The sequence below is a fragment of the Rhinatrema bivittatum genome, chromosome 5 (assembly GCF_901001135.1).
Source record: "Rhinatrema bivittatum chromosome 5, aRhiBiv1.1, whole genome shotgun sequence".
Lineage (NCBI taxonomy): Eukaryota > Metazoa > Chordata > Amphibia > Gymnophiona > Rhinatrematidae > Rhinatrema > Rhinatrema bivittatum.
Window position 1 is genome coordinate 12,462,398 of NC_042619.1, and position 15,617 is coordinate 12,478,014.

A 15,617-nucleotide genomic window follows, 5' to 3' on the forward strand; every position below is an offset into this window, starting at 1 on the left:
CCGTGAGAGGCCCCACCGCGGAAGGATGTGAGTCCACGAAAGGATTGAGCCCAAGCCTGAGATTGTGCCGAAGGGTGCCTCTGAAGACGGTCTGTTCTGACAAAAACGTCGCTGACCCCTAAAGCGGGAGCAAGGGAAGAAAATCCTGGAGGCCTTAAGCCTGTCTTCCAGGAGCTTATGTAGCTTGTTTTCCCCTAGGGACTTGATCATTTTCTCCAGATCCTCCCCGAATAAGAATTTTCCCTTAAAGGGGAGAGTCCCCAACTGGGATTTTGACCAGTTGCGGAGCCAGAGCAGCCTCCTGGCTGAGACTGCTGACACCATAGTTCGAGAGGACACCCGAAGAAGATCATACAAAGAATCAGCACCATAAGCCGCCGCTGCTTCCAAATGCGCCGCCTGCTCCGCTTCTGGGGGAGAAAGATCCCTTGCACTGAGGAGTTGTTGGACCCACCTCAGGCTTGCTCGCTGCATTAAACTGCTACACACAGCTGCCCTGACCCCAAGTGCTGAGACTTCAAAAATTCTCTTGAGATGGACCTCAAATTTCCGGGCCTGTAGGTCCTTAAGAGCCACCGCTCCTGCAACCGGGATAGTTGTTCTCTTGGTGACCATGGACACCGAAGCATCGGTCCCAGAACAGATCCCTGGGGCACTCCACTATTCATCTTTCTCCATTAGAAAAATTGACCATTTAACCATACTGTTTTCTATCCTTTAACCAGTTGGCAATCCACAATAGGACACTGCCCCCATACCATGACTTTTAAATTTCCTAAGTCTCTCATGAGGGACCTTGTCAAATGATTTCTGGAAATCCAGGCACACTACATCAACTGGCTCACCCTTATCCACGTGTTTATTTACACCTTCAAAAAAATGTAGCACATTAGTGAGGCCTGACTTCCCTTGGCTAAATCCATATTGACTTTGTCCCATGAAACTCTGCTTATCTATATGTTCAGAAATTTTGTTCTTTATGATTGTGCCAGAAAAAATGGTAGAAACTGATGTCAGACTCACTGGTCTATCATTTCCTGGATCACCCTTGATCCCTTTTTAAAAACTGGCGTTACATTGGCAACCCTGCAGTCTTCAGGTACCACAGATGATGTTACTGATAGTTTACAGATTTCCAATAGCAGGTCCACAATTTCATTTCTCAGTTCTTTCAGCACTCTGGGATGTATACCATCTGGTCCAGGTGATTTGCTTCTCTTTAATTTGTCAATTTGTCCTTGTATATCTTCCAGGTTCACTGGGATTTGTTTCAGTTCCTCTAAATCATCACTTTTGAATATCATTTCTGGCATGGGTATCACAGCAAAGAATTCATTTAGTCTCTCTGCTATGGCTTTGTCATCCCTAAGTGCCCCTTTTACTCCTTGATCATGTAATGGTCCAACTGACTCCTTTGCAAGCTTTTTTCTTCAAATATATCTGAAAAAAAATGATAAGTTTTTGCTTCCACGGCAAGCTTCTTTTCAAATTCTCTCTTTGCATTCCTTGTTCTTTGCATCCAACTTGCCAGTGCTTATGCTGTTTTCTTCATTCAGATCCCTTTTCCGTTTCTTGAAAGATGCTCTTTTAGTTATTATAGCCTCTCTCACCTCACCTTTTAACCATGCCAGTAATCTTCTAGCCTTTTGTCTGTCTTATTTTTTTAGCTAAGACAATACAGTCTCTTACCTAAGTTTGAGGAGACAAGAAAATTACCTCCTATTGTGTGCTGTGTAACTCAAGGTAGCCTGGTTTTAGCATTCTTCCTGGAAAAGAGAGAGAGGCAAGAGACAACCAAAAACAGCCCCTCTGCCCATTTTAAAGTGGCTATAAAACAGGGTTTTTGGAGCCAAGAAAGAGGATCTGCTGGAGAGCAGGATTCAGTGTTTGGCTGTGAAGCAGACATCTGTATGATTAACTGGCCTGGTCAAGGAGGTACAAAAAAAAAAAGAGGATAGGTGTATTAATAACCAAGTCAGCCAATACACAGCAGGAGGAGCCACAGTCTATCCCCAGATATCCGCAGCCCACTGGAACTTAAACTCAAAGGGGGCCCAGTGGGATTTTTCTTGGGTGACGGAGCCTCCAGTCGCATCATCAGTAGTACCTGGTTGAGCCCTTTGTTCAGAGAGAGAGAGAGAACAGGTTAGAGTTAAGGGAGGATCCGTTCAAGTACACCCCCTCCTTCTGTGGGGTCTGGAAGGGCCAGCCCATTTGAAACAATATATATCCGAGCCCTTGCCACAGCTTGAGAGGCAGTCCATTTAGGTTAGCACAGAGTGCAGAGGTGTCAGGAGTTATCTTTTGCTGTTTTACAGGCCCAGTCAGTAAAGGCAGGCTAATCCAGGCCGTTGGTCCTGACCAGGGTTGCGAGGGATTTCTTCTTCCAGTACACAACTTGTCTGGTTGAGCTTAAGGATTTTTGGGATTTTTATTAGGAGCCTTACTGGACACCTGGGCAGGTCTTACATGTAGGGATTGGGGAACCCTGCATGTGAGCCGCCCAGGGAATATACACTACTGAAGTGGTGGTGCCCTGCTGTGAGGAGGGGTCTCCACTGTTAGTTTGGTTCCTTTTTGGGGAAAGAAAGGAAAATTAGTTTCTTACCTGATAATTTTCGTTCCTGTAGTACCAAGGATCAGTCCAGGACACCTGGGTTGTGACTCCGCACCAGTAGATGGAGACAGACTAAAACTTGTGGGCGGAGCATATATGCCCCTGTGCCAGTCACAGCCCCTCAGTCATACGTAATGTCAAAGTAGACAAAAGCCAAAAGGCAACCATAGCTAACCATACAACTTGGTAGGGAAAAGAAAACCAACACCCCTACAGGAACCAGACTCCCCAACCGGGAGAGCGAATGGATCAGCGTACTGAAAAACACAATAATGAGCGGACTCTCCGTTACTATAACGCAACACTGCGGGCGGGATCCTGGACTGATCCTTGGTACTACAGGAACGAAAATTATCAGGTAAGAAACTAATTTTCCTTTCCCTGTACGTACCAGGATCAGTCCAGGACACCTGGGATGTACCAGAGCTAACTTACCGAGGGTGGGAAGCAGAGAGTCCCGCTCGGAGTACCCTCTCTCCAAAAACCCCCAGCTTCAGTAGCCTGAACATCCAACCGGCAATGTTTAATGAAGGTATGCAACGACTTCCAGGTATCCGCCCTGCAAAGCGTGTCGAATGAGCCCGAAGACCCACCGGCGGCGATTTTCCGCACAGAATGTACGCAGAACCAATGGCTTCCTTGAGCCAACGGGCAATTGTCGTGCGGGACGCCGCAGCACCTTTCTTTGGACCCGAAGTTAACACAAACAGATGATCCGTCACCCGAAACGGATTAGTAACCTCCAGATAGCGAAGCCGGGACCTCCGCACATCTAGTTTTCTCAAGTCTTTTGTTTTCGGGTCCGAAGACTCCGCAACCGAGAAAGCGGGAAGTTCAATTGACTGATTCAAATGGAACGACGACACGACCTTAGGAAGGAAGGAGGTAACCGTCCGCAAGGAGACCACCGAATCGGAGATGCGCAAGAAGGTCTCCCTACAGGACAACGCCTGTAATTCTGAAAACACGACGGGCCGATGCAATCGCCACTAGGAATACGGTCTTCAAGGTGAAATCCTTGAGCGTAGAACGTTTCAGGGGCTCAAAACGGCACTGAGCATAAGGCTGAGAGTACCCAGTTGAGGTTCCAAGACGGGCAAGGGGGCCGCAACGGAGGACGGAGGTGCTTAGCCCCCCTAAGAAAGTGGGAGATATCCGGGTGGAGAGCCAGAGAGATCCCCCGGACCTTACCACGCAAACAGCCAAGCGCCGCCACTTGAACCCGAAGGGAATTACACGCTAAACCTTCGGCGAGCCCCGCCTGGAAAAAAAAGCCAGAATATCGGGAATAGAAGCGGAAGTGGGGTCTAGGCCCCACTCCATGCACCATTCCTCAAAAACTACCCAGACCCGAACATAAGCTAGGGACGTAGACTGTTTTCTGGATCTCAGCAACGTAGCAACGACCGCATCCGAATAGCCTTTTCTCTTCAACCGATACCTCTCAAAAACCATGCTGCGAGACAAAAGTGAGCCACATCCTCCAAACAGACGGGGCCTTGACGAAGGAACCCCGGGAATCCCTGTAGACGAAGGGGTGCGGCCACTGACAGCTGGACCAGGTCCGCAAACCACGGACGGCGTGGCCACTCCGGCGCCACCATGATCACATTGGATGGATGCAATTCTATGCGCCGTAGGATCTTTCCGATCATGGGCCACGGTGGGAACACATAGAGAAGCACATCCACCGGCCAGGGAAGCACCAACGCGTCGACTCCTTCTGCTCCCCTTTCGCGACGTCGACTGTAAAATCGCGGAGCCTTCGCGTCGTGCCAGGTGGCCATCAGATCCATGTGGGGCATTCCCCAAGTCCGGCGAATGAAGAGAAACGCCTCGTCCGCCAACTCCCACTCTCCGGGATCCAAGCGGTGACGACTGAGAAAATCCGCCTGGACGTTGTCGATTCCCACTACGTGGGAAGCCACGAGATGGCTGAGATGCCGTTCTGCCCAGAGTATCAAGAGCCGCGCCTCCTCCGCCACTAGAGGACTTCTTGTCCCTCCCTGGCGATTGATGTAAGCCACGGTGGTAGCGTTGTCCGACCATACCCGGACCGCCTGTCCGCGCACGAGGGGTAGAAAAGCTTGCAGCGCCAGACGGACCGCTCTGGTCTCCAGCCGGTTGATAGACCACCGGGTCTGCGACTCTGACCACAGACCCTGAACCGACTTCCAGCTCAGGCTGGATCACGCCTGCCCCTCGAGAGGTAGAGGTAGATAGAAATCCTCGGAAACCGGTTTCCAGCGGGAAAGCAATGAGGACTGCAGCGGCCATAGATGAGCGAACGCCCAAGGGACTAACGCCAGCTTGGATGCCATAGACCCCAGAACCGTCAGGTAATCGCAGACTCGTGGCCGGTGTAGCGACAAAAAACGTAGCACCTGAGACTGCAGTTTGCATATCCGGTCCTGCGAGAGAATCACACTGCCTCGCTACGTGTCGAACAGGGCTCCAAGATATTCCAAGGACTGAGAGGGTTCGAGATAACTCTTGTTGAAGTTGACCACCCAGCCCAGGGACTGCAAGAGCTGTAACACCCTGGCCACCGCCTGCCGACACAGACTCTGAGACTTCGCCCGGCTCAGCCAATCGTCGAGGTAAGGGTGAACCAGCAGGCCTTCCCGCCGCAACTGCGCCGCCACGACCACCATCACTTTCGTGAATGTCCGAGGCGCTGTCGCCAGGCCGAACGGAAGCGCCCGGAACTGGAAGTGCCTGCCCAGAATGCCAAACCTCAGAAACCGCTGAAACGCTGGTTGAATTTCCACATGAAGGTATGCTTCTGTGAGATCTAGGGACGCCAGGAATTCGCCGGGACGCACTGACGCGATCACTGACCGAAGGGTCTCCATTTTGAAGTGAGGGACTCGAAGGCATCTGTTGACTCCTTTCAGATCCAGAATTGGGCGGAAAGTGCCGTCTCTCTTGGGGACTAAGAAGTAAATGGAGTACCGGCCCTTGCCGTACTGAGCGGCCGGAACCGGCGAGATGGCTCCCAGTCTTTCTAGTCTTTGGATGGTATCTAGCACCGCCGCCTTCTTCTTGGGATCCTTGCAGGGTGAGACCAGGAATTTGTCCGTTGGGATGCGAGCCAAATCTAACTCGTAGCCATGTTTTATCACGTCGAGGACCCATTGATCCGATGTCACGCTGGCCCATTCCTCGAGGAATAAGGATAGACGCGTCCCCACGTTTGGAACAGCGTGCCGAGGACGCGACGAGGGATGGGCCGGCCGAACTTCATTGCGAAGGCTTGGACCCCGCACCCGACGGGGCCCCTCCTTGCCGGCCAAAACGTTTACCCCGAAAGGACTGCTGCCACCGGGTGTACCGAGAGGAAGACGGCCTAGGGTCCAGAGGATCTTTGTGGCCTAGACTTCCTGGGCCCCCTGAACCGGGCTCTGCCTGAAAAGGAAAATCTCGACCGGGTCCTATCCTCCGGCAGCTTAAACGCTCGGTTCTCCCCCAGGTAAACCATCAAATCGTCCAACTCCTTGCCGAACAGCAATGTCCCCTTAAAAGGCAAAAGCCCCGAGGTGAGCCTTGGAAGAGCCATCCGCTGCCCAATTGCGCAGCCAAAGGAGACGACGTGCCGACACCGCTGCCACCATGGACCTAGCTGAGGTGCGCAAAAGATCATGGAATGCATCCGCGCCATAGGCAATGGCCGCCTCCAATCTGTCAGCTTGGGAAGCCTCCTCTGAAGAGAGACCCGCATTCGCCTGCAGGACTTGAGTCCAGCGCAGACTAGCACGCATAGCAAAATTTGTGCAACTGGCGGCACGCACCCCTAGGGCAGAAACCTCAAAAATATTTTGAGTTGAACCTCCAACGTACGGTCTTGAATATCCCGGAGGGCTGTCGCTCCCGTGACCGGGATGGTAGACCTCTTCGTGACAGCTGACACTGCCGAATCCACCTTTGGGAGTCGGAGGAGCTCTAGCGCGTCCTCCGGCAAAGGGTAAAGTTTGTCCATGGCCTTGCTGACCTTCAGACCTAACTCCGGAGTATCCCATTCCTTGAAGAGGATATCCGTGGACGAAAAAATGAAAAACGACCGCCGGCCCTGTGAACCCAATCAGAACAGGATCCATATTTGCCTCCTGGCGGACCACCACCGGAGGAGCCTCAATCCCCAGCTCCTGGAGAATGGCCGGAATGAGTGGCGACAGTTCCTCTCTGCGGAACAGACGCACCACCTTGGGGTCATCCCCGTCGACGGCCTGCGCTCCTTTACCTGTACTGGGCTGCGCCGAGCCATCTGCTGCTGCCGTCCCGGCCCCAGGCAGGGGCTCCTCGGAGGCCTCTGTGTCCGCCCCGGAGGTATCTTCGGAATCCGAGTTCTGCGGCACCCCTCGGGGAAGCCGTTTGCCCCAGGCCGCTCTCTGGGTGGTCTTCGCCACCCTCCTTGCCATCTTCTTCTGCGGCGGGGACCGGTGGACCCTTGAACGCGAGGCGTCCCCCCGTCTGCGCTTGCTGCGCTTATAACGGCGCAGCAAAAGCGCCAAATCTTCAGAAAACTTGCCCGAATCCGTTGCGTCGCTTTCCGAATGCCCCCGGGACTGGGGCCCCTCTGAAGGGACCTCCACCGCTGCACCCCGCTGCGGGGAAAGCGTAGGAGGTAAAACCGAGGCCCCCACCGTTTCCCGCGAAGCTACCCGGCCGGTAGACAAAATGGCCGCCATTCCCGCGCTGACCAGGAACGGGTCAGGAGGCCTATCAGGGGGACCCCCCCCTTGCGACGGCGATCGCGCGACCCGGGAACGGGCCCCCCGAGGAGCCGCCGACGATCCCTCGTCTCCCGGGACGCAGGCCGAGCAAAGCCCGTCCCGGGAGAGACGCGCGCGCGCGCCGAGTCGCAGGCCCTGCACTGCGAGCCGCGCGGCCCTGCAAAAAACCGCGGGAAACCAAAGACGCGCCGAAAAGCACTGAGGGACGCCGAATAAACACAGAAATTCAACGCGGCGAAAATCGGCGACCTCCCCCCTGCCGAAGACGCCCCCCCTCGAGCGGAACGGAGCGCAACGCCAGGGAACAGAGAGCCGACTGAAAACAAAAGTAAAAACACTTTTTTTTTTTTTTTTTTTAAATAAGAAAAAACGCTGTCCCAGGTGCTGAAAAGCCCTATGTCCTGCAGGGGTGAGTGAACCGGGCTCCCCGGTGTCACCCCTGACGCTGCTACTAGTCCAGCCGGGTCCTCAACCCTAGCAGCGGCCTCAACCTGGGGAGGGTAGTCCCCTCAGGACCTCTCAACTCCCCAGGGAGGCAGGGCAACTGGGACTAGAATTAAACAAGATTAAATAAAACCCAATTTGAAGAAAAAAACCAAGTTAGGCCTAATAAAATCAACCACAAAAGCGAACCTGACTAACCACACAGAATCAGGCCCGACAGGGCTGTGACCAGACCTGCACCACCTACTGGAGACAGAGTAAGACTGGGGGGCTGTGACTGGCACAGGGGCATATATGCTCCGCCCACAAGTTTTAGTCTGTCTCCATCTACTGGTGCGGAGTCACAACCCAGGTGTCCTGGACTGATCCTGGTACGTACAGGGAACACTTGTTAGAAGATTGAGGAGGAAGATTTTGGCTGCCCCTTCCTTCCTACTAGAGGCAAGGGAATTGCTTGTTTCAAAGAGGGTCCCATACTTCAAGGATCCAGAGAAAGTACTAAAGAGACTGTATAAGATCAAGGAGATCCTGAAGATCTGCTAACCGTGAGTAAAGGAACTTAACATCACTGGGGACGCCCATCCACTGTTCACCACCCTGGGGAGAGAGAGGATTTAGTCTCTGTGCCACAACTTTGCTATTTTTATCAGCCTGGAAGGGGTCCTAAAGACCCTGCCCATTTGGGAGCTCCACTTTGCCTTAATTCAAGAAGAGTGGGTTACCACCCTTGCCCTGATATAAGTGAGTCTTGCACAGATAGAAAGAAGAAGCTGTAAAGGAATCAAAGAGAGATTTATGTGGTGCTGCAGTCTGAGTTTTGACATTCGCCATCAGTGCTTAACAGTAAAGCCTTTTCTTTCAGACACTTAACCAAGTGGCTCTGGAGTATTTATTTCTGCATTCACAGCAGAGACCAGTATCCTCCCCAGGTTAAACCACAAGGGAATGTAAGAAAACCACCCTTATCACAGTAAGACCTGACAGGAATCCTTTCTTTCCCCAGTCCAGAGAATCCACACCTCGGGAAGTAGAGGAGGTACAAGAGCTAGTCAGGGTTCCTTCTCCAAAGAGTATAATAAGTTTATGGCCTCACCTGTGCCAGCTCTGCACTTCAGGGTGGGGTTACATTTGTATGCCAGTTCCCTCCCTCCCTTAGCAGTAGATATGGTGTGAAACTTCAGGGAGTGTACACATTTTATATTTATCTTCACTATTTTGAGAAAACTTCCATATAGATTATTGTTCAGTAATCTCCATTCATATAGCCTATGAATCAAAGTGAATCTACAACATGTTTTCTAGTGCAGAATTCTAGTGACTCTATATGTCCAAAAGACTGGATACTTTGCAGATGTATTGGACCAATGTAAGAATTATTCATAAATACTGATGTATTCAATAAACTATATATTAAAAAACAAATACTGATAAACAGGAGCTTTTGATGTTGTACTTCTGAAGAAAGGGCTTCAGATGGTTCAATAAATTATCACAGGCTGTAACGGGCTTGTATGATAATAAACCTCACTGCGGCGCCCTGAAGCAAATAACAGCAAGGAGAGATAGAGTTTTCATAAACTCCAAACTCATTTTTCCTTATCTTTAAAACATAGAAGCATGATGGCAAAAAAGACCATACGCCCCCATCTAGTTTGTCCATCCACACCAACTATTCAGCTTTGCAATCTCTACTACGTCCTCAGAGTTTCTGGATTTGTCCCTTGAATTCAAGGGATATACATGTCTAGATCTTTAAGTCTGTCTCCATATGCCAACCGATTTATAGTTTCCCAGAACTATACACAGTATTCCCTATGAGGTCTCACCAGAGACTTAACAAGAGAAGTTTGATTTGAGTCTGTTCAACGAGTTTCACAATTGCTCAGGGCTGAGGACGGGCCTGCAGTGCACTTCCGCCACCTCTTGCAGCAGCAGCCTCCGCGCGCCGCCCGTAAACCTCGTGCACTCCCCGGCTACTTCCGCCACGCTTTCCAGCGTCCCTCCCCCCTTCTCCCCTACACGTCTGACGTCCTTTTTTTCCCGGCTTCCCTCGCGTGGGCGCCGGCCTTACCGCCCTCTGCCCCCTGCTCTCCCGTGATTGGCTCCCGGCCTTGCGGAAGGCCTCGCTCATTGGTCTCCGTGCCGGAAACAGCTGGCCGCCGCTGGGGTGTCCAAGATGGCGGCGGTGCTGGAAGTGGAGGTTATGGGCGGCGGAGAGCAGGAAGCACAGGAGGTAAAAGGAGGCTCGGAGAGGGACGGAGCCTTGCGGGGAGCTCTTCCTCCGATAGCTGCGGTCTCTGCACGCGGCCTCTCGCGCGCCTTAGTACCGGTGCGAGGCGGTTCTGTGCTTACCAGGTCCCTTCCCTAAAGAGCTTCGTGGGGGGACAGTAAGTCTTTGATGGGAGGTTGGACGGAGTGGTGGGATTGGAACTTTCGTCCCGGGATTGCCCGGCTCCGTGCCGCATCCTACACGGAGCTCATAGAAACTCTTAGCGGCTGATGAGCCGGAGGTCCCTGTTGCTCTGCGCCATGACAGTAAGAGGGGGAATGGGCAGACTGGATGTGCCCGGCCGTGCTTGTCTGCCGGAGACTTTTAGCGCGGTTCTGTGCTCCTGGCACGTTCCCAAGAGCTTCACTGCAAACCCTTGTCACAGTTTCTCCGGGCTCAGGTACTCGGTATTTAGGATGAAAGAAGAGAACCTTCCAGTATTTGTTTTTATTCATTGGATGTGCCTGCTGCGCGCTTTGAAATTAGATGCTTTGAGTCTCTATGCTAGGGTGACTCCGCTGGTGCTAAATATCGCTCTTCTCCACGGAGCTGCCAAGACACAGATTCTGGCGAGATGGAGATCTGTGGCTCTATTTTTTGTGCTTCTGTCAAAATCCTTAGTGATTATTTATTTTATTTATATTCCTCTTTTTTGGGGGGCATTCCAAAGCAGATTTCATTCAGGTATTGTAGGAATTTCTTTATCCCCAGAGGGTTTACAAACTAAGAGGGTTATTTACAAAAGGTTTTCTCCCATTTTGTCTCTGTGGTGAAAATGGTGAGTAAATAGGACCCTAGGTTTGTATATGGGCCACGGAGGGTAGAGTGACTTGCCCAGGTTCACAAGGAACAGCAGTAGGATTCATAGTCCATTGCTCAAACCACTGGAAGGTCAATATTCAAATGCAATTTAGACAGCTGAAAAGCTGGCTATATTGAGAGCCATATGCAGCTACATTCTAGCCACATAAGTTGGTGGCATCTGGGGATGGGTGGAAGGCATTTCCAAGCGGAGCAGAGTTGGCTACATGTTGTTAGCAATTAGCAGCTTAACCCACACAGCTAACTCTGGTTGGACCGTAGGGCTGTCCTAAAGTTAGCCGGTTAGACATAACTGGCTAACTTTAAGGTAGCTTGGGTATATACAAGAACACAATCACACTGCTGAGTATACCCTGCTAGTTAGCCAGTTGTATTTATTTGGCTAACTAGCCAAGCTGCACAATGACTGAAAATGGACCTCCAAGCTACTAAGGTTTCTTCTTTCATTTGAAATCAGCTTTACAAGTACTATGCTGTATTAGGAGGGCCTGTCAGAAAGCCCGAAGTGATCTAAAGACTGCGTCGCACCACTTTCTATATCTTCTTTCTAATGTTTTTCTGTCTCTAATATCCACAAAGTTCCAGCAAGCTTCTTGGAAATTTGTGCACACTCCAAGAGTTCTGGTACCCTGTAGCTTCAGGATATCTGATCTAGCAGGTACATCCTGGATCTCTGTAGGAGATGATAACTTGGGGTTGGTATGACAGAAATGTGGTAAGGATTTGCTGGGAATCCTCAGTGGTGATCTGTAGTGGATCATACAAGGATATCTTGTTTGTAAGGAAACCTCCTACAAGCTGAATTTTGAGAGGCTGCTGAGCATTTGCTAAGAAATAATATATTGTCTGCTATTTGGAGGCTCTGGTGCTAAACATGCGGTAGATTTTGGCTTCATGTATATTGTCATTTACTACTTTACTATGGTAATGATTGGTAGCTGTAAGTAATGATTCAAAGTTCTAAGTACCCTGTAATGGAAATCAACTTCAACCAAATTTTCTCTTCTAGACATTCTAAGAGTCACGTACTGAGACACATACACATCAGCCAACTAAGAGGGAGTTCCCTAATGATTGGAATAGTGGCTGAATACCAGATACTGCTTCTGCTAGTTACATACTGTGACATTGACAAGTTACTTTATCTTCTGTTGTCTCTGGTGTCCACTGTCAGACCGATGCAATAATCTGAGCACAAGAAATTGTGCACTGGTTTTCAGCACACAGTTTTAATACTCAGATTAAAACTTTTTTTTTAACTCTCAATGCAATAAGCTAATGCTATGCTAATATATTGGGAGTTAGAAACAATGCGTTAACTGCAAAATGTGAATTTGGCACAGGCCAAATACATTTTAATTCAGTAAAGGAGGGAGGAGGCATTCTTGACAGGCCAATGGAAATCACAGTGTGGGTAATCATGGCCATGGTTACCCACTACGTAGTCCAAACTTATCTGGTTAAGTGTCAGTGGCTGTCCCTTAGCTGCATAAGAGTACATAACTGGCAAGTGTTCCTGATGTCTCTACCCCCCCCCCATTTTCAGGTTTTAAGTGCCAGTACATTAGCACTGGAAACCTAAATCCTGGATTAGAGATGGTGTTAAGTTTCCGGCACTAAATACATCTGGGCTGGGCCAGTGCACCCCTCTGCATTGGGGGAGTACTCTGTAATGTCCTCATTTGCATGGGATTTCCATGCAAGGGCACTAGGTAATACTCCCATTTTAGAATGCACATTTTTTTGCGTGCAGAACTCCTTGCTGCATTGACAGTAAGTCTTGCCCGTAGAAAATGTGTGTGTAAAGTGTAGGCAGGAAAGTGTTTGTTTGGCTGAATGCACTTTTCTGCTTCAGCCTGAGAGGTAGTAAACTCCTCAGGGAAGGGATTCAGCGTAGTACTATGTAATTTGTATGCCATCATATAAATACAGAAATAAAGTCAAAATGAGCCTATATCTGTCTTTTGCCAGGGAAGCCATCCTTAATCAAGCCTATGATTTTCTTGAAAGATGGAAGGGTTTGCCGGGCACTGTAGCTGGTTAGCAGAACACGCCACTGCTGTATACATTAGATTCAATAATAACCTAGGTAGTTGAATGTTTGGAAGTTCCTAGTGCTAATGTTTACTTAGGAGCTTTATGGGACTAGATACAGAAACAGCTGATGGGAGTGGGGGTATTTTCAATCACAGCAGAAAAATGTCCAGAAGAAGCCTTGGTACATTCTGCCATCATAGCTTCTTGGAGATGAGGCCTGATCCTGTACCAGCAGGATTTGCTTTTAAATATTTGAGAAGCCTGTGTGGCAGTAGTAATGCTCATCCTCCCCTAATTAAAACCTTTTACTTGCCATTTCATTTCTTTGCACTTTCCCCTGCAGTTCACCAGCTTTAGTTTCAAAGCCCAGCGCTACAGTACATTGCCATCTCCTGAGTAGTAACAGACGAAAGGGCTCTGCCCTTAAATTAGAAAGTAAACTTCCTCTGCGGTGTGATTGTTTTGGACTCCTGGTTTGATGACACTGTGATGCCCTTGATTTCTCATGGGCAATGTGAGCTGTATTTGGGGGGAGAGGGGTGGTCGAATTTTTACCAAGCAGCAAGTTGCACTAGTCAGGATAGTAACCCAGTTGTTTAAGCAAGTTTCTGGAGAATAATGAAATATATTGTGCCCTTTACAAAAGAAAATAAAATCATAATATACATGATTGAAAGTAGAAATATCGGCTGTGCTGGATGGTTGTTCCTGTCGCCCTTCAAAGAGCAGGAAAACTGATGTCAGGAATTTTGAAAGCACTATCTCAGGTCTGTACTGATAGGGACAGTAATCAGGGGGCAGTAATTAGCACTGCCTAGTTTCTATGCTGTATTGACAGTCCCCGTGGAAGCAGGTGAGAAGGGAAAGAGTAAAGGTTGAGAGCATGTCCTGTGCCTGGAACTAGCCTGATAAGTGAGTAAGTTATTTGGTTGGAACTGAGCATTCTGGACTGTCCTTTCAAGGTGGGGAATGGGACTCTGCTCCCCCACTAGGTCTGTACAAGCTGGCATGGCCGGGGGAGGCATTTGACCAAATCTCAAAAACATCTATTTCTAGAGAAAAGGTGTGTGTGGGGATCATAGTGGTCTGCTGTTTGTCAGCTGAGAAATTGCTTTTTTAATAGTTTAGAAATAAATGACAAAGAAGACTCTGTATCTTGGGACTGTAGTATGGGCTGTTGCTTTCATCCAGGTAGAGCAGCCTTCTGTGTACTGCAGGGCAAGCTTTTAGGTGTGTGATTCAGAATAAAGGACTTTAGTTTTTACAGACATGAATAGCATGCTGTAGGTTTTTATCTCAGGTGCACATAACACATAGGATTTATTTCAGCAGTTTGCATACACTTACAGTGAGATAGCTTCAGAGCATGACTAACCAGCAGATAGCTGATCGTACTGAATTCTTATCCATCTCATTGTCATCTCTGCACTAAGACGAGCACTGTATGCTCACATAAGAGCTGATCTGCCAGCATAAGGGTCAGAGCATGGAACTCTGACCCCTGGAGTCCAGAGGCCTAGCCCCCATATATGTGAACAAGTCATAAAATTTATATAAAATCTGATAGGAGAAAATGACTTTGAGTCCCACGTAGTCTGCTCAATTTACTGGGTGGATCATTTGGTCCTTCTCTGCCTTCTACTATGTTACTTCTTGTTGTTTTGCCAGTCATAGACTGCAGTTGATCTCGCTTTCCCTTTACATTTTTGCACTAAGGACCCTCTGTACTTATTCCAAACCTCCTTGAATTCTTACTGGTTTTGCCTTTTCCACCTCTACTGTGACTGTTTGATGTATCTAGATACCTTTTTGTGAAGAAATATTTCCCAATATTACTCCGGTGTCTACCCTGTCTAAACTTCATTCTACAACTTCTTGTTCTAGAATTTCCTTTTCACTGAAAAAAAGTTTGCTGCTTGTGCATTATTTATTCCTTTCCGCTTTCTGAATGTCTCCATATTTTCCCTCTTCTGCTCTTCCTGAAAATTAACTTGTAAGATCATTGGGGTAGGGGAATTCGGGATTATCTTGTAAAGTGCTATTCATACAGATGGCTTCCAGGCCCTCCGTTTCCTCACATCTCCATCCTTTTCCCAGATTGTTGGCTTTGATTTGAAAGGCATGTGTGATTGGTGGGCTGGCTGCTGGAACCATGACTCATGTGCTGCTTTGTCCCTGCCCCAAGACCTGGATCTTGTTCCTCTCTCCTCTTTCCCCCACCGAAGAAACTGGAAATGAACCAAAACAGGGAAATTCAGGCTGCACTGCTGCTCAGAAGCTCTCAAAATCTGAATAGAAAGCTGATGTACAGCCAAGCATCAAGGAGCCTAGAACTCCCCCCACAGAAGAAATAGGAGCCCAACAAGTGAAGCAGAAAATGGCAGCAAGAGTTAGTCTGAGAGATGGCACTAAATTCCTGAGCAATATTCTGATGCAAATTCAGCCATATGTCCACATGGCACTATTTTTTGGACTATCTATATCAATTAGATACTTTGCATATGAATTGAGGACTATTGGCACAATATAAGAGAATTGCTGAGAGGGAATCCAGCAATAAAATCTGAGTAATGTCTTCCCAGGATACTTGTATAAATTTGTTCTCAGATGACTTTCAGTACTATGGTAACATACTAGATGATAGTGGGCAAGTATCCATTGGCGCATCCAGCCAGCCCAGTTGTGTCCCTCTCTG

General features: G+C 49.0%; 2 protein-coding genes across 4 annotated transcripts in view; one reads left to right on the plus strand and one right to left on the minus strand.

The window, feature by feature from the left end:
- The window catches only part of LOC115091702 (short transient receptor potential channel 2-like), a 263,493-nt gene extending 253,683 nt beyond the window's left edge, over positions 1-9,810 (minus strand). The window contains exon 1 of the mRNA XM_029601860.1: positions 9,621-9,810. The gene's annotated coding sequence lies outside the window, so the exon portion shown is untranslated. The remainder of the gene's footprint in view (positions 1-9,620) is intronic.
- Positions 9,811-9,881: 71 nt separating this feature from the next.
- Positions 9,882-15,617, plus strand: part of RNF121 (ring finger protein 121) — a 96,063-nt gene continuing 90,327 nt past the window's right edge. The window contains exon 1 of one of the 3 annotated variants that reach the window (XM_029602017.1): positions 9,882-10,027. In XM_029602017.1, the coding sequence (XP_029457877.1) occupies positions 9,971-10,027 (57 nt within the window). In that variant the 5' untranslated portion in view covers positions 9,882-9,970. Of the gene's footprint in view, positions 10,028-10,050; positions 10,182-15,617 lie in introns of those variants that run through there. The other 2 variants (XM_029602019.1, XM_029602018.1) reach the window with 2 other exon arrangements.